The 25268-nt window shown below is 39.3% G+C and overlaps 1 protein-coding gene across 8 annotated transcripts; it reads left to right on the plus strand.

Annotated features, from left to right (window-relative positions):
* The first annotated feature begins 745 nt into the window (after nt 1-745).
* On the plus strand, nt 746-23432 carry zgc:174877 (uncharacterized protein LOC570025 homolog). 8 transcript variants are annotated; one of them, XM_067434865.1, is made up of 8 exons: nt 1875-1965; nt 10171-10314; nt 14065-14115; nt 15200-15587; nt 16519-16736; nt 16850-17044; nt 22406-22582; nt 22809-23432. In XM_067434865.1, the coding sequence occupies exons 2-8, from the start codon at nt 10206-10208 to the stop codon at nt 22829-22831; spliced, it is 1161 nt and encodes a 386-aa protein (XP_067290966.1). In that variant the 5' UTR covers nt 1875-1965; nt 10171-10205; the 3' UTR covers nt 22832-23432. The 8 variants fall into 8 exon arrangements, 7 of the variants coding, with proteins under 7 accessions (XP_067290961.1, XP_067290964.1, XP_067290962.1 ...); XM_067434864.1 differs by lacking the exons at nt 1875-1965; nt 10171-10314 and having other exon boundaries at nt 11390-14115; XM_067434860.1 differs by lacking the exons at nt 10171-10314; nt 14065-14115; nt 15200-15587 and having other exon boundaries at nt 746-1965.
* The last annotated feature ends 1836 nt before the right edge of the window (nt 23433-25268 follow it).

Below are 25268 nucleotides of genomic sequence, written 5' to 3' on the forward strand. Positions count from 1 at the left end.
AAAAATATTCACGTTTAAAACTGTAATATAACTTCCGCTAACTATCGTTATTAATAAAATTATAAATAAAATTAGTGAAAGCTAGATTACAGTTTGTAAAGTTGTATGGGTTTTTTCTTGCCTAAACGCATCGGGGTGCTAGAACCAATTTAAGAAAATAACTCATTTTAACCAGTCTGTTAAAAAAAATTACAGAAATGAAAATGACTCGTTAATAAACATCAGTTGCAGCTTGATTTGTTTTTAACTTGGCAAATAACCAAGGTAAAAGCGGGATAATCCACGGCCATGCATTAAAGGATTTTAATGCTTCGCGTCGGGTGGTTCTTCGCCTCTACGTCGTGCATTAAAATCCTTTAATGCATGGCTAGCCATGGATTATCCCTCAGTCTCCCCCTCTCTTTTATTGGCCTGTTTAGCTGAGCCATAGGCTACATGAAATAAACAAGTCCTGAAACTTGTTAAAATAACACATTATACAGACATTTGATATTTCATCTTAGATGATTAGTTAATTGCATTTAATACATTTTACTTTGAATACAAAATTGAAATGTGCTTTTAAAAGGTGTTTTTGTGCATGTTTGGCCTGAGTTGTTGTTGTATTGTACCAGCATGTGACGTTTCGACCGATTCGAAACAGTGAATCGGTTCAATTGATTCGAAGCTTTGAAAAGCTCCGTGTCTCCTAGTAAACACCAGATGGCGGTATGTTTCTGTGACGCTCCATCCGTCAGTATCTCAATGAAGAAGAACAACAAAGAAATCCTGAAAACACTCGCGTATACAGGTCAGCAAGTCGCTGACAATAATGGTTCGGTCGAGCTTTGTACGGACACGGAAAGGTTAGTTTGGATGCCATGTATGGCACTTTGAACATTTATGATATTGGAAGAAACCAATTTAACCAACAGATCTCGTTCTCATGAATACAATGTTTGATCTAAAGTGTGAAAGCTCTTCAGGTGAAGAGGAAGAGACCGAGGGAGGAGAGCCCACTTTAACAGCACAACAAATATCCAGGTGTGCAAATGTATCATCCGCGGATTTAGACGAATTAGAACACAGCCGAAACGAATCTAGTACAGTAAAGCAAACGATATGGGCAGTGAACTGTTTTAAAGCCTGGCTGCGTGAAAAGCAGTTGACAATCGACTTTAAAACCGCTGAAAAGTCGGAGCTCAACCCAGTGCTGCGGGAGTTTTATGGATCTATTCGGACGAGCAAGGGCGAGTTGTACGGGATCAGCAGCTACGTCGGGCTTCGTGCTGGGTTGAACCGGTTCGTCAACGAGCCTCCCATCAACCGTGCGTGGAATCTGATGCAAGACACCGAATTCAGGTCCGCCAACAATGTTTTTAAAGGGGTTGTTAAGCAGATGCGACGCTCCGGTAAGGATATAACCGCACATTACCCGCCGATTTCACCTGAAGACCAGCACATGCTGAAACATTCTCCCGCACTGGACCCTGGTAACCCAAAAGGCTTATTAAATAAGGTGTGGTATGACATTCAGTTACATTTTGGACTCAGGGGTAAAGAGGGCAACCGACACCTGCAGCCAGACGCGTTTGCTCTTAACCGAGACCAAAACGGTTTTAAATACTTCACGATGACTTTAAACGAGGACACGAAAACCCCACAGGAAAGGGACAAGAAAAAACGAAAGGCTATGTTTGAAGAGCCCGGCAATCCGCTGTGTCCCGTTGCTTCAATGGAGAAGTATCTGAGCAAAATCCCAGCCGACGCAAAAGCGCTCTACCTGCAGCCCAAGCGGATGTATGTGATCAGCGATGAGATCTGGTACACTGCAGTTCCTTTGGGGGTCAATTATCTGTCCCAAATGCTGCCCAAAATTTGCAAAGAGGCCGGCACGAAAACGATCTACACCAATCACAGTCTGAGGATCACTTCAATTCAAAGGCTGAACGAATCCAGGGAGATCATGGCGGTATGTTTGACCAGGTATGTTTTAAGAAGAAAAGAAAAAAGATAACGTAAGGTGATTTGTTCAAGAAACTTTTTTGTATTATGTAACAACCGGATAGAATGGAGAAGAGAACACGTGCAGTTTACAAACAATTACTTTATTAATCATTAAAACACAATACTACTTTATAAAACAGCATTGCTAACTAAGCCATCCCCTGCTATTAGCATCCCATTGACTCCCATTCATTTTTGCGATGCTCAACTGCTATTGGCTCATCTGCGTTCGAGGGGAGGGGCTTACCGATAGGTCAATTGCAAATTGTATTTGCAATTGCATTTTCAATTTGTAGACGCATAAAATGTGACAATCCAAACGCAATTGCAATCGCGCATTTCCGTTTACGCGAACGCACAAGGACTGCCATATTTCAAATGGAAAAGCAAAGTCTGTTTGCAATTGCATTTCCAATGTCTTACAAGTTATGACCCTGCCATTTTGGAATAGTAATAGAAAATCACCTATTTGCCATTTCATTTCCTCCGTGTCCTGCAACAACCTGCACAAAATTCAAATGGAATCGCAATTGCGTTTGCATTTCCGATGTCTAACATAGTCATCTGTCAATCAGGCTTGAGGGCGGGGTTTATTGATGTAGTCTGAACATAGGCCACGCCCTCAATTGGTTGCAAATAAAGGACTTTTTCATCATTATTCGTTCCAATGAAGAAAATGGGGAGGAATATATAATAAATGTGTCTATTTTGCAACAACAACAAAAAAAGTCATAGAATAATAATAATAATATACAAACATAATACATCATATACAATCTTTAAAATAGGCCTATCCTTTAAAGGTGCACTATGTAGTATTTTTGCAGTAAAATATCCAAAAACCACTAGGCCAGTGTTATATATTTTGTTCAGTTGAGTACTTACAATATCCCAAATGTTTCCAACTATTTGTAAATTGTGAGAAAATTGCTATTTTAACTAAGGATCGGGACGTGTCAGCATTGCGTTTGAGGGAGTCGCCTGTCATTCGCGTCATTTCTGCGTTACCCTCGGTTTTATTCTGCAAAAGCGCTTTTCTCTTCCCAATGTGAACATGTCACAGCTGCGCTGAGCGAACGCACAGAGTAACGTCATAACATAATTTTAAACACACTTTAATGTATCTAATATGATAAACAGAGGTGCTGGCTTTAGCTTATAACCATGACCGGAAAAAGCGGAAGTGCGCGCCCCCGGCGACTGTGTCCCGTCCCGTCATAATAAAAGTCCCGGTACTCGCGAGCCGTGTGTTTGTATAACAATCACTTCAGCAGCCATGCTCGGCTCCACAACACTCGGTCCTGCTCTGTTTTACACTACAGTAACGTTAATAACTGCATCTATGAACATGATTTCTGCCCGAGTCCTATTTTCCACCGGCTGTGAGGTGAAGACCACATGTCCCAAGATGCTGCGCTCACACTTGGCGTCATCAAACTACACATTTGTTTTGAATAGGCGGCCTCCAGTGGACGGAAAGTTGCATAGTGCACCCTTAAGGCTATTGAAACTGGTGCAAAGAGACATTTCGAAACATTTCAGCCGCTGGTACTTTCGCTTTTGCTGCAGACCCTTGTGATAAATACATGTGTTGTATTTATGATAATCCGCGCAGATTTCAGTTGACGAAAATAAGTAATAAAAGTGCGAACTGAGAGGATGCTGGAGAGGCGGTGTTAACATTAAGTGACATGGCATCTGACGCACAGGAGCCAATGGCTTATGTTGCTATGCTTAGTGACACGCGGTGGCACTTCCGGTTCTTATTGGCATGTGTCAGTGGATAGTGACATGTGTCACTGACACTCGCGAAACACTGACACTGGCAGTGACACCGAGTCGCGGAACATGTCGCTTTTGTCACACTCACTGGCAGATGAGCTGAGAAGCTATGTAATTGTGCCACAAAAGCCAAAATAAATATACTATTTTCGTGATCTTTTTCTCCTAAATAAATGTTAATCTAACTTGTTAAAGTTAGTAATATGTGTCAGTTTGAGTTGAATGTGCCACTGAATGCTTTATGTAATGCCAATGTTGTTGATCACGCAAACTGCACGTCCTAGAAAACACGAACAAACCATTCATCAAAAGTCTCTACAAATATCGCATTAACAGTCGCATCCGTTACTGTAAACCTTTAATTTCGCATCATGCTGCACGCTCTCCTCTAGGTGTCAGTATAAACATAGCCAGCGAAAAGATACACCATAACTTGCTACAGTTGAGGAACATCAACGAGTGGTGTATTTGACATTTGTTTGCAAGTTAGACAGTAGCAAAAACAGTATTTGATAGTATCAGAGTCAGATATATTAAGGGTAATTTGTAAATACTTTATCTGATTTAAAAAAAAAAAAAAAAAAAAAAAAAAAAAAAATATATATATATATATATATATATATATATATATATATATATATATATATATATATATATAAAATGTATATTTTATAAATGATTTGCTGATATTAATATAAATAATTAGTCTCCAATAATTTGTTTTAGTTTTTTGCATACTTAGGCCTACTCAGTTATGGATTTAATATGTCACAACTAATTTTATTGAATTATGTAATTAGAAATAAACACATTTTTACAAATGTGAACGCATTCCTTCTGGAGTTGCCTAAACGTTTCACCATGGCAGACAGCGGCATGTGTAGGCAACTGGACGTGACACAACCCTATGGACACAATACAAAGTGACAGTGTCACTGATACATGCCACTATCCACTATCCACTGACACAAGTTTAAGTGACACATGCCACTATCCACTGACACAAGTTTAAGTGACACATGCCAACTTGTGTCAGTGGATAGTGGCAATTAAACTTGTGTCAGTGGATAGTGGCATGTGTCACTTAAACTTGTGTCAGTGGATAGTGGCATGTGTCACTTAAACTTGTGTCAGTTTATAGTGGCATATGTCAATTAAACTTGTGTCAGTGGATAGTGGCATGTGTCACTTAAACTTGTGTCAGTGGATAGTGGCATGTGTCACTTAAACTTGTGTCAGTGTATAGTGGCATATGTCAATTAAACTTGTGTCAGTGGATAGTGGCATGTGTCACTTAAACTTGTGTCAGTGGATAGTGGCATGTGTCACTTAAACTTGTGTCAGTGTATAGTGGCATATGTCAATTAAACTTGTGTCAGTGGATAGTGGATAGTGGCATGTGTCACTTAAACTTGTGTCAGTGGATAGTGGCATGTGTCAGTGGATAGTGGCATGTGTCACTTAAACTTGTGTCAGTGGATAGTGGCATGTGTCAATTAAACTTGTGTCAGTGGATAGTGGCATGTGTCAATTAAACTTGTGTCAGTGGATAGTGGCAATCAAACTTGTGTCAGTGGATAGTGGCATGTGTCACTTAAACTTGTGTCAGTGGATAGTGGCAATTAAACTTGTGTCAGTGGATAGTGGCATGTGTCACTTAAACTTGTGTCAGTGGATAGTGGCATGTGTCACTTAAACTTGTGTCAGTGTATAGTGGCATGTGTCACTTAAACTTGTGTCAGTGTATAGTGGCATATGTCAATTAAACTTGTGTCAGTGGATAGTAGCATGTGCCACTTAAACTTGTGTCAGTGGATAGTGGCATGTGTCACTTAAACTTGTGTCAGTGGATAGTGGCATGTGTCACTTAAACTTGTGTCAGTGTATAGTGGCATATGTCAATTAAACTTGTGTCAGTGTATAGTGGCATATGTCAATTAAACTTGTGTCAGTGTATAGTGGCATATGTCAATTAAACTTGTGTCAGTGGATAGTGGCATGTGTCACTTAAACTTGTGTCAGTGGATAGTGGCATGTGTCACTTAAACTTGTGTCAGTGTATAGTGGCATATGTCAATTAAACTTGTGTCAGTGGATAGTGGATCGTGGCATGTGTCACTTAAACTTGTGTCAGTGGATAGTGGCATGTGTCACTTAAACTTGTGTCAGTGGATAGTGGCATGTGTCACTTAAACATGTGTCAGTGGATAGTGGATAGTGGCATGTCACTTAAACTTGTGTCAGTGGATAGTGGATAGTGGCATGTCACTTAAACTTGTGTCAGTGGATAGTGGCATGTGTCACTTAAACTTGTGTCAGTGGATAGTGGCATGTGTCAATTAAACTTGTGTCAGTGGATAGTGGCAATCAAACTTGTGTCAGTGGATAGTGGCATGTGTCACTTAAACTTGTGTCAGTGGATAGTGGCAATTAAACTTGTGTCAGTGGATAGTGGCATGTGTCACTTAAACTTGTGTCAGTGGATAGTGGCATGTGTCACTTAAACTTGTGTCAGTGTATAGTGGCATGTGTCACTTAAACTTGTGTCAGTGTATAGTGGCATATGTCAATTAAACTTGTGTCAGTGGATAGTAGCATGTGCCACTTAAACTTGTGTCAGTGGATAGTGGCATGTGTCACTTAAACTTGTGTCAGTGTATAGTGGCATATGTCAATTAAACTTGTGTCAGTGGATAGTGGATCGTGGCATGTGTCACTTAAACTTGTGTCAGTGGATAGTGGCATGTGTCACTTAAACTTGTGTCAGTGGATAGTGGCATGTGTCACTTAAACATGTGTCAGTGGATAGTGGATAGTGGCATGTCACTTAAACTTGTGTCAGTGGATAGTGGATAGTGGCATGTCACTTAAACTTGTGTCAGTGGATAGTGGCATATGTCAATTAAACTTGTGTCAGTGGATAGTGGCATGTGTCACTTAAACTTGTGTCAGTGGATAGTGGCATGTGTCACTTAAACTTGTGTCAGTGTATAGTGGCATATGTCACTTAAACTTGTGTCAGTGGATAGTGGCATGTGTCACTTAAACTTGTGTCAGTGGATAGTGGCATATGTCACTTAAACTTGTGTCAGTGGATAGTGGTATATGTCACTTAAACTTGTGTCAGTGGATAGTGGCATATGTCACTTAAACTTGTGTCAGTGGATAGTGGCATGTGTCACTTAAACTTGTGTCAGTGGATAGTGGATAGTGGCATGTATCAGTGACACTGTCACTTTGTATTGTGTCCATAGGGTTGTGTCACGTTCAGTTGCCTACACATGCCGCTGTCTGCCATGGTGAAACGTTTAGGCAACTCCAGAAGGAATGCGTTCACATTTGTAAAAATGTGTTTATTTCTTATTACATAATTCCATAAAATTAGTTGTAAAATATTAAATCCATAACTGAGTAGGCCTAAGTATGCAAAAAACTAAAACAAATTATTGGAGACTAATTATTTATATTAATATCAGCAAATCATTTATAAAATAAACATTTTATATACATATATATTTTTTAAATCAGATAAAGTATTTACAAATTACCCTTAATATATGACTCCTTTAAGCGAAATTACAGGTTTACAGTAACGGATGCGACTGTTAATGCAATATTTGTAGAGACTTATGATGAATGGTTTGTTCGTGTTTTCTAGGACGTGCAGTTTGCGTGATCAACAACATTGGCATTACATAAAGCATTCAGTGGCACATTCAACTCAGATCCTGATTGTCACAAACTGACACATATTACTAACTTTAACAAGTTAGATTAACATTTATTTAGGAGAAAAAAATCACGAAAATAGTATATTTATTTTGGCTTTTGTGGCACAATTACATAGCTTCTCAGCTCATCTGCCAGTGAGTGTGACAAAAGCGACATGTTCCGCGACTCGGTGTCACTGCCAGTGTCAGTGTTTCGCGAGTGTCAGTGACACATGTCACTATCCACTGACACATGCCAATAAGAACCGGAAGTGCCACCGCGTGTGTCACTAAGCATAGCAACATAAGCCATTGGCTCCTGTGCGTCAGATGCCATGTCACTTAATGTTAATACTGCTACTGGGATGCTGTGCGCGCGCTCCAAGCACAACACGGACAAGCATAGCGTGCCTAAATAAACAGAAATATATCAAAAAAACACTCAGTTTCAGTCAATCTCATGTCAATCTTGAGTACCTATAGAGTAGTATCGCATCCTTCATATCTCTGAAAAGTCTTTAGTTTTATTATATTTATAAAAGAAAGATAGGCTGTACCGAGTCTTTCCGAAAAAAACATAGCGGCTGGAGGCGTATCGTGTGGGTGGAGCTACTGCACGAGAGCGTCAAACATCGAAAGCTGACATCGTCAAGCGTGGAAAATAAAACGTTACCCTAAATAAACCATGGCTATCAATCAGATTCAACTCGGATTCAACTAATGCATATATGATCCAGAATCAGATCCGGAGGCTGAAATAAATTGAACAGGAGAAGCAACAACATCAGGACGTCCGTCTCTGTGGTATGTACTGTATTTAGTGGCCTGTCAACATTTGCGTTTGTTTACTTGTGGATTGTGAGGACATAATTTGGTTTATGGACTATTGTATGCGACTAAACCTTAGCAGTAGCAAGCAAAACGGTTTTGCACGTCAGACTGTTATAGTGTTACATAGAAAAACAATGGAGTAGCGCATTTGAATGTGCATTGTGTGAACGTCCACTAGGTTTATGTTTGGGTGGTTTTACAATAAACAAACTGACACCTATAGTGGTCAGCTAAACAAATGTATTTAAACACATGCCATAAGTTACATCGCATGCTCCATTGATAAATTAACTACACGATCGTGTTGTTTACTCACGCGACGATAGCCAACAGCATAGACATTTGAAGCAGTTTTACTCACCGCCTGCTTCCAAAGCACGATCGTGAACCTTTATCGTCACTGCTCCATCAAAAACACACTTCTTTAGTGACGTTGTTGATTTAGTGAAGTCCTGAGACAGCAGTGAGAGCAGTGTTTATGGGCGTGCATTTGCTCTCGCTCTGGTCGCTCGTGCGCACCCTACCGGGAGAAGAGCCCGTACGGCCCATACAAGGACATTCCGACCCATACTCGAAAAAAACTCTCCGAAACGTGAGAAACCGGAAGGAGTATTTTTGACACAGAAATACTCCATCAAATGTCCAACATTAGTTTTTGAAACTTTGTCTATGTTTAGGATGGGAATCCAAGTCTTTAACAGTGTAAAAAGCTCAGTATGCATAAAACAGCATTCCTGAAAATGTTTTAAATGTCAAAATAAAGATACAAATTTAGTTAAATGAATATGTATACATGTGATGAAAAACATGCTATAATGAAGCAGAACATCAGATCATTCTCCTACAAAACGAACATAAACTGTGATTGAATGTCACTAATGTAATTTTCTTTTCTTTTTTGAGCGCTTGGCTATTGAGCACAGAATCATAAAGACAACACACCACTTACATCATGTTAAGTTTCTATAGATGCGCTGATTTTAACTCCTCATGATAATTTACTGTGTCAGTTGGAATATGATGCGTGTCTGATAGGCGAAAGCCTACAGGATTCAGTCATGTCAGTTTTCTTATTTGCTGTTTTTTCCTGGTTGCCAGGTGAACATACAATCAGTTCTGCATTTTGACTCTGAACTAAAGAGTTTGAACTTTGGTTTTAATTACATAAATCGCCAAATTTCTAGTTTTCCACCACGTGGGGTTGTGGCCTATGTTCAGACTACATCAATAAACCCCGCCCTCAAGCCTGATTGACAGATGACTGTGTTAGACATTGGAAATCCGAACGCAATTGTGATTCCATTTGAATTTAGTATAGGTTGTTGCAGGACACGGAGGAAATGAAATGGCAAATAGGTGATTTTTTTATTACTATTCCAAAATGGCAGGGTCATAACTTGTAAGACATTGGAAATGCAATTGCAAACAGACTGCTTTTTTTATTTTAAATATGGCAGTCCTTCTGCGTTTGCGTAAACGGAAATGTGTCTACAAATTGCAAATGCAATTGCAAATACAATTTACGTAAAGACGTCGTTACAAAGTCAATAATGTTACAATGCGACAAAAATAGTTATTGTGTGCACAAAAATCCAAATAACGACTTTATCCACCAAGTTATTGACATCAACTCAATGCATGCACGAGATTATGACGCAGATCCGCCGTTCAGATACATGACCCGGAAGAGGAGGAGCACCGCTATCGCATGAGTTCACGTCCGAGACCTACACGGAAGACAATAACTTGGCGGATAAAGTCATTATTTAGATTTTTTTTGCGCACAAAAACTATTTTCATCACATTGTAACATTATTGTACAGCCACTGTAGTGAGATGGACTTTGTATCGATGTTTTTAGTGCCTTTATGGGTCTTTTGAGTGGAAATTTACTGAATGCCAATAGAGGCCTATCTGAAGCCTTTCTCAGCCATCAGCTTTCAACAAAAATATCTTCAATTGTGTTCTGAAGATGAACGGAGGTCTTACGGGCAACGACATGAGGGTGAGTAATTAATGAAATAATTTTCATTTTTGGGTGAACTAACCCTTTATTTAGTAATTACCTTTAAGTAATAAGTAATTCGCCTTATTCCCCTGGCGGCCATTTTGAAAACTCTAACGCCGTTGTGGGGTACACAAACCCAGAAGCTGGACTCCGATACAGTACTAATCAGTAGCAGCATTCTGTGTCACTGCACTTCGTCACTCAGGAAAAAATCCTAGAGAGGACAAACCTTACACCGTTTTCCGGAGGATAAGGGATTACATGGAGAGTGGATTAAAAAAATATCAGAAGGGATCCTGGTCGTAATTTCTGCATTTTACTACAGACGAAGTTTGAAAGACTCAAGCACTAGCAAGACTGGGACATGTCAAGTCAGCTTTATTCAGCGCTTTTACAATACCGATTGTTCCAAAGCAGCTTCACGGTGTAAACAGGACAATATTGCAACACAATTTGATTCGGCTGCAGTCATTCTGGAGAAAACGGTGATGTTATCAACTTATTTTAATCTATCATATAGTGTCAACGTGGGCAGATCAGTATTATAGTTGATACAGTTGATTTACATGTGGGAGATATGTGTATGTATAAGCTACTGGATCTTCATATATGTAAAATAAAATGTCAATTTATCTTAATAAAGTACAATTTTATTACACATGGATGATGTCTTTCATAACTTGACAACTGGTCAGAACATCAGAAAGAAATAAGTCATTCAAAAACATTGATAGGCATACTGCTCTAGGTTTGTAAATGGTAACTATGTATATTTATTGGTATGGAGGAATACAAATGGCCTGCTTGTATACTGTAAGTATGGAAAAACGTACCAGAAAAGGGCAGAACATTAGAAATTACATTAGGAGGAAAATTAAAAAACATTAACAAATGAAAACTATATACATAAACATATTATCAGTGATGCATTACATGATTTTGTTACACACAGCAGGCAGAAAGTGAGTGAAACAGAATGCTGCTATTGATTAGTACTGTATCTGAGTCCAACTTCCGGGTTTGTGTACCCCACAGCGGCGTTTTCAAAATGGCTGCCAGGTGAATAAGGCGAATTAACTTTATATTGTCAATTTTGGCAACAATGACCATGACATAAGCATGATAATCCACGGCTAGATGTACATGAAAGGATTTTAATTCACTTTGCGGAGGCAACCGCCTTCCACTTTGCGTCGGGCGGTTCTCTGTCTCCATAGCCCCTTTCACACTGCACGTCGGACCCGCAATATTCCCGGAACATTGCCGGGTCGCCTTCTGTGTGAAAGCACCACGTCCCGGGATTGATTACCAAATTCGACCCGGGTCGGGGACCTAGTAATATTGTGGTATTTGACCCGGGACGAGCGCTGTGTGAACAAAAGCCGAAACTAATGCCACAACGTGTACGTAGTTATCGTGCGACTCCTAGAGCTTGTTTTTTTTCAATAATACAACCCTGCAGTGCCAGAAGAGCTCGTCTGTGTTTTAAACGCAGAGAGTGTTCGTATACAAAAGAAACTAAAATTAAACAAGCAGAAATGTGCGCAAACTGGACACAAGTCGAGACCACGGAGCTCCTTACTATCCGCGCTGAAGCTGAGATCGCTCGCCATTATACGTCACATCAGGATGTCACGTGTCAACTCGACCCGGGACCGTTACGGGTTGTGTGTGAAAAGTGCACATATTACGGTATTTCGCTGGCAGTGTGAATGGAACAAATGCCGGGTCGCATTATCCGTGTATTTGCCGGAATCGCAGTGTGAAAGGGGCTCATGTCATGCATTAAAATCCTTTATACTATGGTCTGTTTTAATACTCGATTCTGATTGGCTGGAAGGTGTGCAGTTTAATGCACAGGTAGTTCCAGTCAGTTTGGTTACAGTTCGAAATGAATCCGCCACTATAAACACTGGTAACCATAGTAACACAGTTACGATTGCAAACAGAGTGACAGTGGCAGCTGGCAGTATCAGCCACAGATATGTATACATATCTTTGGCAACATTAAGTGACATGAGACATGACGTGACACACAGAAGCCAATGGCACATATGTTATTATAATATAATAATAATTATATTATAGAATAATTTCTCTCCTTCCCATCAAATATTGCCCTAAAAATATCAATAAGAGCTTTAACTTGTCAATGCTGGCAAATGATAAGCAGGAAAATCCACGGCTAACTGTGCATTAAGCGATTTGAGTGCACTCTGCTTCACATCGGGTGGTTCTTTGACTCCATTTTGTGCATTAAAACAGATTAATGGACAGATGGCCATGGTTAACTCTGTACTTAACTTATAACTGATCACATACAGCTGTTGGGTAGAAATCATGAAGAAAAACAAAATAAATTAAAGCTAAATTGAAATGTATTATACACACTCACCACCAGCCACTTTATTTATTATAACACTTTAGATTTAACAAGGTGCTGGACACCTTCCTCAGTGAGTTTGGTCCATATTGACATGATGACATCACGCAGTTGCTACAGTTCTGTCGGCTGCAGTCACTGCACAATTATTACGTAAATCTCCCATTCCACCACATTGTAACAATGTTGCAAAGAGTGCTTATTTGAGTTACTGTTGCCTTTCTATCAGCTTGACTCGGTCTGGTCATTCTTCTCTGGCATTCTTCACCTTCCTTCCCCATTCTGATGCTCAGTTTGAACCTCAGCAGACTATCTTGACCATGTCTACACATGCTTTAATGAATTGAGTTGCCACCATGTGATTGGCCTAGAAGATATTTCTGTGAACTAGCATTTGAACAGGTGTACCTAATTAAGTGTCCAATGAGTCATAGGGTGCGGCTCAATCTGCTCCCTAGTTCAGTAGTCAGGGAGTCAGCCCATTGACTTATGTCCTAATCAGTGCCCTGACTAGTGAACTAGGGAGCTGATTGAGACGCAGGGATACATTAGTCAATTCAACGGCGCCACATCTTTAAAAAATTGTTTTCCAGTCCTCATAATCCCCTTTCACACTGCACGTCTGACCCACAATATTCCCGGAACATTGCAGGGTCGCCTTCTTTGTGAAAGCAACCATGTCCCGGAATTGATTAACGAATTGAAGCCGGGTCAGGGACCTAGTAACATTGCGGGGTTCGATCCGATGTCATGACAAATCCTGTCCGCGGGACTAGCGCTGTGTGAACAAAAGCCAAAACTAATGCCGCAACGGATGTGACGTAGCGATGACGTAGTTATCGTGCGACTCCTAGAGCTTGTTTTTTCAATAATACAACCCTGCAGTGCCAGAAGAGCTAGTCGGTGTTTTAAACGCAGAGAGTGTTCGTCTACAAAAGAAACTAAAGTTAAACGAGCAGAAATGTGCGCAAACTGGACACACGTCGAGACCACGGAGCTCCTTACTATCCGCGCTGAAGCTGAGATCGTTCGCCAGCTCAGTGGAACGGTACGTGATGCGGTCGTTTATGAGCAAATAAAAATAAAAATGCAACAGCGTGGTTTCTCGAGAGAGAAAGCGCAAGTCATAAGTAAGCTGAAGGCTTTGAAAAAAAAATTTAAACAAGTGCTGGATCACAACGGAAGGAGCGGCAGTGGAAGACTAGACTGGCCGTACTTCGATTTATGCTACAGCGTATGGGGAACAAGCCACTCGGCTAAACCAGTAGCGGTACTGGGCAGTATGGCGGCGTCTCCGTATAGCAATGACGAACAAGAGATAAAAGCAGAGGTAGCCGCTTCTTCTTGCACCTTTGTGTCCACAGTTGCGTCCAGCTCGGAGACCGTCGAGGCAATTTCCAGGGAAAGTAATTCAGGTAAGTTACATAACTATGCTTTTACAGGGCTTGACATAAAGCATGTTCATTTACTTGTCCGAGTAAAAAAAATGATTTATTTTTTATTTTGTGTGTGTGTGTTGTTACTATAATTTATTTGGAAGCAATATTCTCACCAGTGTTCAATCGGCTTTGACATATTTAAATCTGCATATTTGTGAATTTATATTTTTTTATTGAATCATTTCAAATTTGTTATATTTTTACCTGTTAGGGGGCATTTCCCCCCAAATCTTATTAAATATAGGCTATGCTTCAGGTTTAATTTTATATTGTTAAATTTGATCAATACATTAAATTAAGACACTATAAGGGCTGTTAACAATAAAATTAAATAAATTACAACTGCATTAAATAATGTTTTGAGATTTGTAGTTTTGAATAGTCAAAAAAGAAATGTTGGAAAGTATGTTTAAACATGAAACTAAACCTCCAGCAGGTGGCCGTCTTAATGAGTGAGTCATTAAGTCGTTCATTCAAACACTGAATCGTTCGCGTTGCGGTTCTGCTGTGTGTGAACGATTTTCGCTGCTGAAATCGAACAAAAGCACTCAATATAGCATCTAAAATGTAAGTGACTGTAAGTGAATGTTAATTAATTGTTTATGAAACTGTCATATGAAAGCAATGTCGTTTTCAGTCGTGATGGTATTCAGGAAACAGCTTAAATGCACTAGTGTTGTAACCATAGACTGTAAAAAAAATAGGTTGTAACGTTAATTTCTACTCGAGAGGCTGCACGAGTGTCAACAGCGCGACCTTGTTATCGTCAGTTCATCATATATTATCATCCATTACTATCGATTGCCACTTACACTAAATTAATGCACAATCATTCTTGCATTTTGGTGATTCGCTAGTTATTTTTTTTATTTTAATCAGGCCCTTGTCCGTCGGGCAAGTAAAATTCTTTTTCACCTGTCCCTTCAAAAAACCCACTTGTCCCGGACAAGCGTTAATGTCGAGCCCTGTATTATGTACCTTGCTGGACTGTTTGTTCTTTGTCTGCCATGTATCACATGCTTCCTTCAGGTTACTAAACAACATTGTTTTGTCTTTTTAGGATCACCTCAACCACCCCCTGCGAAAAAAGCCAGAAAGCACCAGTCCAGTACGGATTTGATCATGAAAGAGGTGAAGGACCTCTTTTTTGAAATGGACCGAGACTTTGAGGAGAGGGAACGTGTCCGTTTGGCAGAGCAGAGGGAATATGAAAACCAGTTGAGGAGGGAGGCGAGTCAGGCAAGGGAGGAAGAGCTGGCTAAACAGATGACAATGCTGCGTGAGCTACAAGACACCCAAAATCGTTTTTTGGGTGAAATTCTTAGCCGCATGCCAGCTCCAGCACCCACGCCCTATTATGTGCCCTCTCGTCATGCCCGTTTTCAGCAGAGCACATCAGACAATGCAGACAAGCACTTATTCAACCCGTTGCCATCATTGCAGCTTGAGTAGGACTGCTTTAAAACTTGTTATTGTATAACAATTATTGAATATTTCATAGTACTGGATTAGTAGCATTTATATAAATGAAAAAAAAAAAATATATATATATATATAGCACAAATTATATAATATTTATATTTGTGCATAATTATCTAATGGCACTCTATTACTTGCCAGGTATGGATTTTTTTTTACTGTTTGAACACTTTGTAGTGTTTTATGCATTTTTAATAATGTTACACTTTTTTTCTAATTGCATTGTTTTTTTGTAAATGTCAACACTTTTTATGTCTTATTACACTTTATCCTTTATATACACTTATTTTCTTTATATCTTCATACACTTTTTTCCAAATACACTTAAAAATTTGTTTACATTGTTTCACAAGTCAATATCGAAAAACATGAAGTAATTTGAGCATTTAGCTTAAACAAAACTTCCGTTTTGCCTTTCCTTATTCTTTGGCGCCAATCTTTTTCGACTCGTATCATTTTACGTCACATCCGGATGTCACGTGTCAACTCGATCCGGGACCGTTACGGGTTGTGTGTGAAAGCGCACATATTACGGTATTTCGCTGGCAGTGTGAACGGACCAAATCTAGCTGCCCGGGAACAAATGCCGGGTCGCATTATCTGTCTATTTGCCAGAATCGCAGTGTGAAAGGGGCTTTAATTAATTAATTAATTTTTAAAGCAGAGGGATTTTCCACTTTAATAGTATCTTGCTAACAATGAAGCGAAAGCAAGGACTTGGACATTTGCTGTGTCGAAATCAATAGCGAAATAATGGCATTGAAAAAATGCAATTTTTTTAAAACGGTGAAGTCATGGTTTACAATGTAAATGAACAAGTAATGTTTAAGTAGGATAGCATCAAAACTAGTATGAAATGTGGAATTATGACACCTGTTGTTTGATATTGTTTTCTTGCAGCGTTCCGGTTGAGATTAACGCTCAGTGGCAGCAGGAATCCGCTCCATACTCCCCCAGCAGCGAGCTTGACTCCAGCTCAGCAAAACAGGAGAGTCCTGTGAGCAGCCACAGTTGGGTGAAACAGGAGCCTGAGCCTGAAGTAATCCAGTGGGGAAATATGAACTCCGAGGCGGCCACTGATGCTGAGCAGGACAAATCTCTGAGCAGTGCTGTTGCTTGTATGATTTTTATTAATTTTTTGAGAATCCATGTCAAAGAGGTCATTAGAATTTCCACATTTCAATTATGGGACAAAGATTGAGTGAAAAAAATACATTACTCTTTTTCTCAGCAGCAGATCCTTCGATGGAGGGTTTACCCAGCAGTGTTATGCTGTCCATCACCAAACTTCAATGTCTGCTGGAGAGCAAACAGGAGAGGATTGAAGCACTGGAAAGACAGGTGCAGGACCTACAGGAGGATCGCAAGTTCCTCCGTACACAAATCGAGATCCTCACTGGTGCTCGCTTGGTTCCAGTGCCTGAAGGTGATGATTGGCACAAAATGATTGGCCTTGTTCAAAACACTGCTCAAAAATGAAAAGAACTGCATTTTAGTGGATTTTTATTTTATTTTATTGAATGTTGCTAACCATTTTGCATGTATGATCACACCAGTGTGATCAGTCTTGTCTGGTCCCTGGAGCATACGATCACACTGGTGTGATTAGAATGGTCAGTGCATCACGTGATCAACTGCTAAATTCAAATGTGCTTTCACGTGTTGGCTGGCACTGAGCCAGTGACAGACGGACAACTATTCAGTGTTTTCGAACAAATAATGTTTATTTTAGGTTTCAGACATTTAAATACACATAAGAACCAGTAAAACAATACATTTAGAATTTGTAAAATACACCTTGATGTCTATGTAAAAGGCAGTTATTATGTAATGGCCTTTCCATTATAATTAGACATTGTGCATCTGATATGAATTAAACTTAAGTCATTTTAAAGTTTACTCTATTCTCCTCTCAGTTCACCGGCCACTTACTTTCATGTATTTAGCGAGGAGTGGGTGATTTCACGTTGTAAATCCAATGGATTTGATTCTCTGTAGAGCCCTGCACGGGCCTCAAATCTAGGCCCTAGCCCGGCCCGGGCCCGAGACGCTGAGGCCCTAGCCCGGCCCGTGTCCGACAGCTTATCAAAATTCTCGGCCCGAGTCCGACTGGAGCCCGTTTTTTTTTTTTTTTTTTTTTTTTTTTTTACATTGTTGCAGCCATTAAAATAGTTCTGTTTTGTTTTTAATGTCAAAGTAGTTATTTTTCGTTTCGTTTCTTTAGTAAGTTAATTAAGAAAAATGTTTAGAGCATTTTTTTGTTTGTTAAATTAAAGTTTTAATTTTTTTAAGTGAAGACCAAAAGCGGCCAGCGGCCGACAGTGAGTTAACCGCATATTTAATTAATTTAGTCTCTCAAATCAACTCTTGACTTGTCTTGCCTATAATAAAATCCATAAAACACTTCAAGCATCACAATGTTAGTTAATTTCGCCAACTATTACCACCAGTAGCCTAAAAGGCATTTTTGACGAGCTGAGGCAGGCTGATTCTGCTCGCGGCTCTCGCAAACGGAGCTAAACAATCTAAAAACAAATAAAATAAAAAAAGCACATGCAGGTTGTCTTATAGCCTACCTTACACCTACGCAAATGAATATAAATCCCATCTTCGATTCCCGGGGTATATGCTCATTTAACGGAGTTTACAGCAACGGAAGCAAAAGATTAAGATGCATTTTATTCAGCAGCTTATTTCAGATTCAAATACCACATAAGAGAGCGCGACGCACTGGTAAGATAATGATCTCATTCATCTCATTCATTTTTATTGAAGATGATGGTGTTTTTGACTATCTTAGACTTATTTTAAGTTTCATTTACGGCCATTTGCGTTGGCTTGCATTAGTCATTTGCGGCGATGCGTGTTGCAGCACCATCATATCTATCTGACTACAACATATAGCCCATAAAACATTGTGACACATAATGACATAATGTTTGAAAGTCTGTAGGTTAACATAAATGCAGATAGGCCTAATTGTAATAATAAAAGACAACATAGCCTAATTATCGATTTTGAAATATTAAACCAGTCAATACAGAACGAATTATTCTGTAGCCTTTTGCCGTCAATACCATGGATATGGCATGGGCCGGCTACTGCCGAAGTTGTCTTTGCTGTATCAATAGGCAATGTATTTATATTTAACATGAAGTATAGGGCTTCCCTGTACATTAATAGCACCAGACGCCCCGCGGATGACACGCAACAGAAACGCCATGCTCACACCACGCTTGCAGTGTGTCTCCGTGCTGAAGAAAGGCGCGCTGCTGCTGGCGCGGACTCTGAACCTATGCTCTGAACACTGTGCGAGCCATCTTAACAGTTGCGTTAGCTATTATGGTCTCGTGTTGTTTCCACCAGCGCAGAACTCATTGTTCCTTTTAATTGATAAAATAAATATAAAACGAAGGAGAAGCCTATAAAAAGGCCCGAAGCCCGGCCCGCGTTTTAGGTATGACATGAAAATTGGCCCGAAGCCCGGCCCGAGGGGCGTAAAAAAGTCGGGGCCCATCGGGCTCGGGCATAAATGCAGGGCTTTAATTCTCTGAACTAGGGCACACTCTAAAATGGCGGCGCATATGTAGCTCAACTAACATGATCTTTAAAAAGGTGTTTAAACAACAAAACACATCCACTTGCCCATATTTGACAAACGGAATATCAGATGTTTCACGCTATAGTTAGCAAATATGTTAATATTTTTTATAAAAAAGGAAAAATGTAATAAAAGGTCATCAGTCATTCAGTACTATTTTGTCTGCGGTGCATAACAAGACAAGCAATGACGCATCACCATGCGTTCTAAATAACTGTCGAAAAACTGCCAGAATATTTTAAACTTGGGTGTGAAAATTTTTGTTCACCAAATTAAAATTCTGTCATTAACCACCATAGACTGTAAAAAATGATGGACGTATTGTCTGTGACGTCACCCATAGGATTCCAATGAGCTGTTCTGAAGCGTAAAGTAGAGACAAGCTGGCCATTGCCATCTTGCCAGCACATCATCGTGCGTCGCGCCCGGATAACAGAAAATGGGCAAAGAGGCGGGACATGGGCGGAGCTGAGGTGATGCGATGACTAACATACAGCGGATAAATGGCTATCCACCTGTCCCTCAAAGTGGCCACGCCTTTAGCTATGCAGAACTGAAGGGCTTTATATAATGTAAACGAATGAGTTCTAAAAAAAAAAAAGACCCCCTCACAGTTGTCATTAGGGCGGTGTATTGCCAAGAATAGGGTGAAACGATACGTATCATGATACAGGGGTTACTATACGATATATTGCGATATTGAAAGAAAGAAAATTAATCTTTTTTTTTAGAAAGATTAATTTAAAAGAATAAAGAACACAACCATATGCATAAAACATAAGTAACTGTTTTATTTTATTAATACAGTATCATTTATAATCACTATTTTGTGCAATCTAAGTAAAGCAAAATAGTAACGTGACTGCAGGATTCTTTTTAATTTCTAAACTATTTAGCAACAGAAAGTGCATAGTTAATTCATTCCATGACTGAATGACAGTTTATTTTATATTTAATACTGTAAAGCTGTTTTCTTTAACGCAGTCAATTGTATAAAGTGTCATTTTAAGTCGGCTACTGAACTGCAGAGCTGGTGTATCCATATCCACATCGCTATGATCAGAGGCTTTCGTTCTGCTGCCACCGCTGTCAGTTTTGGAGTGTGTTTATTTTGTTACTGAGAGGAAAATGTGCTATATTCCATCGAAAAGCTTCTCAACAACGCGGATGACGTCGGGATGTTACGCGAGCTCTCAGATTCAATGTTTCCCGAGTACTGGATTTTAACTTAGCCTATTTTGTAAACATTTACATTTAATCATTTAGCAGACGCTTTTATCCAAAGCGACTTACAAAAAAGGGGAGAGTAATAGAAGCAACGAAACAGACAAGGCCAACAACCTGTAAGAGCTGTAAGAAATCTCAATTAATTAGCACAATACACAACAATTTATTTATTATTTTTTAAGACATCTACAACAAAAACTCACGTACGCAAAATGCCGAACACTGGATTTTGATAGCTATGATAAACAAATCATTTATTTTGGTAAACAAAATGTCATTTGTTGATTTCCTTAGTGGCTTCTTTGTAGCTGAAGCCAAAAGCTCTGTTAACTGTGGGAGCGGAATAATTCTATCGTTTTGCGCTAATGTTAATGCACATACGCACACACACACACACACAGCTTTACCTTGCGCTTCTCTGGCTCCTCGTCAGATACGTTCTGAGATAACACTGCCATCTAGCGGTTGGGAGGTATACCGTGTGTGGTTTAATTTGATCACAAAGCCACGAATCTTGGATGCAAATAAATATATAAATATCGATACTGTGTTTTTGAGAATCGATATAGTATTGCCAAACAAAATATCGCGATACTCACGTGTATTGATATTTTCTTACACCCCTAGTTGTCATGAAGGGTAAAATTTGCCATATAGACCAAAACCACAATTTGTACCAGGCTGTAAACATGTTTATTTCTGCTGTAAAGTTGGGCATTTTAACATGGGACTCAATGAGATTCTACTCCCTTCTGGAGCCTGTCGAGAAAATGCAGTTTAAAGGTGTCATGAAGGTGTCACAAAGGTGTCACGGCTAGGATTGGATAAGATTTGCATATTTAATGAGCTTCATGTCCACTGTCATATCAGGGAGAGATTATTTTGAAAGCGGCAACTGCAATTTGTCTTTATCAAACAAACATAATGATTTATTTCTCATCCACCTGCGATTGTATTACATGGCTGCACGATCGGTCGATATAAGCGTGAAGCGCGCTCTTTCACTCTCACTCTCACACGCGCGCACACACACACGTGCATGCCCAGATCAAGAAAGAATTTCTGCCGACGGGCGTATGTTTTGGTCTGGTACAGCCCCGGGACTAGCGAACATGTATGATCTTCCACATGTGAGCTGGAACTTCATCACACATTCCTAATATTATGATCCGAAAGATGCTAATGCAGCGACTGTGTTCTTCCACAATATCTTACTATCTTCTTCCACATTGGTTTTGCTGCCGGCTTGTGATCGACCGATCAACTCCATGATTCAGTGTGCAAGGTTACTGAATTACACGTCCTGTAGAGGCATGTTTCGTAGCGCTATGACGTAAGAATGTAGCTCATGATCGTTTTCTGGGCCTGGTGTCTATAAAAGCTTTTCTTTGACTAATAAGGACATTTTCAGCTCTGAAACGTACAAGATAATCTTGTGGTATCATGACCTTTGATATATCAAAAGCTCAAGGGAAAGTTGATTTCTCAATTCATCACCCCTTTATTTCCGTATTGGCTTCGACAGAAACTGGGGGATGTTGCTTTGTAGTCACTCCTTCTCGTTCCAAAAGACATTCGTTCATCTCCAGAACACAAATTAAGTGTAAAATCAAAATTATCCTTTTTAATGATAATTTAATTCCGTCCCCCCGTAGACAGCTATGCAACGACCACTTTCAAGCCCCAGAAAGATGATAAAGATTCAATGAAAAGTATGAAGTGCTGTGAGTGGTTTGTTTGCACACACACACACACACACACAAAAAAACATAAATGTACCACTCGATTTACAAAATATAAATCTCCAACGCATGTTCATGAGAGCATCACAACACTTGTGTGTTGTTCACACGAGAGCAGATATTACTTGAATGTGCGTTGGAGATACATTTTTTTATAATATTTATAGGTTGCAGTTGATGTTTTATTTCATGTGCTCTTGTTTACTTTTATTCTCAGTTCCTACAGCAAGCACATCAGTGTTCTCAGAGCACAGGTCCCGTAAAAGGCGGCGTAAGAGCTCATCCAGCTCGTGTGCCAATGATGAGAGCATGACTGATGAATCCAGCAGCATTTCATCTGAAGAGTCCAGCAGTGTCAGGAAAAAGAGACGGCATAAGAAGAAAGGGAAGAGAGGTACACAAGTCACACTTTTTCTGTAACTTAGCAAATGTTCTTCCAGTGTCCGTTTTAGGGAGTCTTTTGGTAACTCACGATTTGATTCAAATCGATTCTTGTGGTCCTAATATGAATTAATTGATAGTTATTTCCATAGTAACTACATGTAGCAAGGACACTGAAATAAAGTGTTAACAAAGGGTCAAATTTGATTTTAGCTGTATTTCAACCTCTTCTCAAACAGGGTGTGTTTCCCAGTGTGACTAGGTTTTGATCGGCAGTCATCAAGAAGAAGAATATGAGCTGGGCTTTCCATCCAAGTCTGTCACTAAGGTTCACAGGGCCCGGGAAATTTTTGTCCAGGAGTACAGTAGGCTATACTGTAAAAGGACCTTATTTGGCCTGGGATCCAGCTCTCCTGGTTGTTCCTCCCTGACAGTGTCCCCAACATGGCGCTCATCGCAGAACTGTACCTGGTTGCTACCAAATCTGTTCCTCTGATAAGTCAGACATTGTGAGAAAACCCTCAGCTACGCCCCGCAGTGTGTCGTCTCTGCAGAGCTGTTCAGTTTGTAATTCTACAACCCGTAAAAGACATACGATTTCTGAGCCTTGATCTAGTGGGTTTTGCTTTATGAGTACATATGAGTCTTCATTGCTTTAACCCTTGTGCATCAATTTAAAAAAAGTTACACATAGGTCCATAGAGGACAAAAATGTCCATGTAGAAAAACTGAATAATTTTCTTTTGTATCTTGGAGCCCCAAAAAGTGAACCCAAACCTTTTAAAAAGTGAAACCAAAAAAAAGTTATAGAAGTTTAAGTTAAAAATAATTTAAGAGTAATATTTTATAAAATTTATATATATATATATATATATATATATATATATATCATGCACACCTACACACAATTTTTTTTATTACATACACACCACACTGACAGTCATACCAACACAGGTATAGCTGCATAATGTATCAAATTGGCTTTTTAATATGCATAAACAAAAACACTGGTATAAAGTGATTATTTGCTTTATACTCCAAACCTGAAAAAAATGGCACCATCTACTTAAAAATAGTAAAAATTAACATTTTGAAGCCTTGCCAACAGAATAAAAGCTTATTAAAGGGATAGTTCACTTTAAAATGAAAACTGTTATCCTTTACTCACCCTCAAGTTGTTTCAAACCTGTATGAATTTCTTTCTTCAGCTGAACACAAGGGAATATATTTTGAAGAATGTCAGTAACCAAACAGTTAACTGGAGCCATTGGCTTCCATAGTATTTTTTTTTCTACTATGAAAGTCAATGGCTCCAGTTAACTGTTTGGTTACTAACATTCTTCAAAATATATTCCCTTGTGTTCAGCTGAAGAAAGAAATTCATACAGGTTTGAAACAACTTGAGGGTGAGTAAAGGATAACAGTTTTCATTTTAAAACGAACGATCCCTTTAACAAAGACTGCATCATTTTATAGTTAAATGGCAACGGGGTTAAAAAATAGCAGTTTTAATGGGTTTCAATGTGGACATTTTTGTCCAAAAGGGCCTGAGTGTAAGTATTTTGTGTACCTATTGCAAAATAGTTTTTACAAAGATACACACCTGTGGCAAATTTTATGTAGTAAGCATTACCACAGGCAAAGTTATTAAAAAAACACAACTGAAAAAGACAAAGATGTCCATAAGGATGCTCAAGGGTTAAAAAAGCAAGTTGCTAATAAGGACTACAGTGATTTATCATAGGAAACTCGCATTCTTCTACTGTATACAATGATTTCATTTGAAAACTACTACTTTGAAAACCAATAGGATAACCCTAAGACTATGGGGAACTAGTCTTCTGGGTTGGCCTACAAACCACAATTATACAGCTGCTTTGATGACGATGAAGCCCTCGTGGAGGAAGATGGAGTGGATGAAGGCTTAACTGCAAAACAAACCAGCATTCTCCTTGTTTGGACACTGGAGGGCGCTCTGAGACTATCGCAAAGTAAAAACGAGCTGCGGGCCCTGGAAGGATATAAAAGTAGTGGGTGACATTAAAACGTGTTATGCATATGAGGATGTATCTCTTTAATCAATAGTTTTACAGAGTTACGGTATTATTGTACGAGTATCTTTTAAGTGGTTTGTGTAATAAATGCACCGATCTCTTAGAACTATGTTTTTTTTTTTTTTATCTTAAGTTGCACATATTGCTGCATACTGTAGCTGTCTGAAATGGATCATCCAATCTACTCGAAGCACAGATTGGGTGTGTGTATGTATGAGTTGATATGTAGATTGTTTTTTTTTTTTTTTTTTTTCTTCACATAAACTTTACCAAGGTCCTACAAAATTCCGATGTCCCTTTATGTCGGGGTAGTTTAAATCTGGCCCCCGAGGTCCACTGAGTTTAGCTACACACCTGATCAAGGTCTTCAGGATTACTAGAAAATTCCAGGCTTGTGAGTCGGATCTGGGTTTGAGCTAAACTCAAGGATGGGCTCTCAAGAGCCACAGTTGAAGAACACTGTTTGTGATTTGTTTTGTTTAAAATGTTTTTCATTCTATGGTTTTAAATTGTCTGCAAAGTTGTTTAACAATTAAAGGTGCTACAAGTGATTTTAGCTGTTGTACTGTCTTAAATCAGAGATATTCAAACTATTTTGATGCCATGGAATTTTAAAGATGTTCTCTCTGTGAGGGTCTCTCTCTC

The sequence above is a fragment of the Pseudorasbora parva genome, chromosome 24 (genome assembly GCF_024679245.1).
Source record: "Pseudorasbora parva isolate DD20220531a chromosome 24, ASM2467924v1, whole genome shotgun sequence".
In the NCBI taxonomy this organism is placed as follows: Eukaryota; Metazoa; Chordata; class Actinopteri; order Cypriniformes; family Gobionidae; genus Pseudorasbora; species Pseudorasbora parva.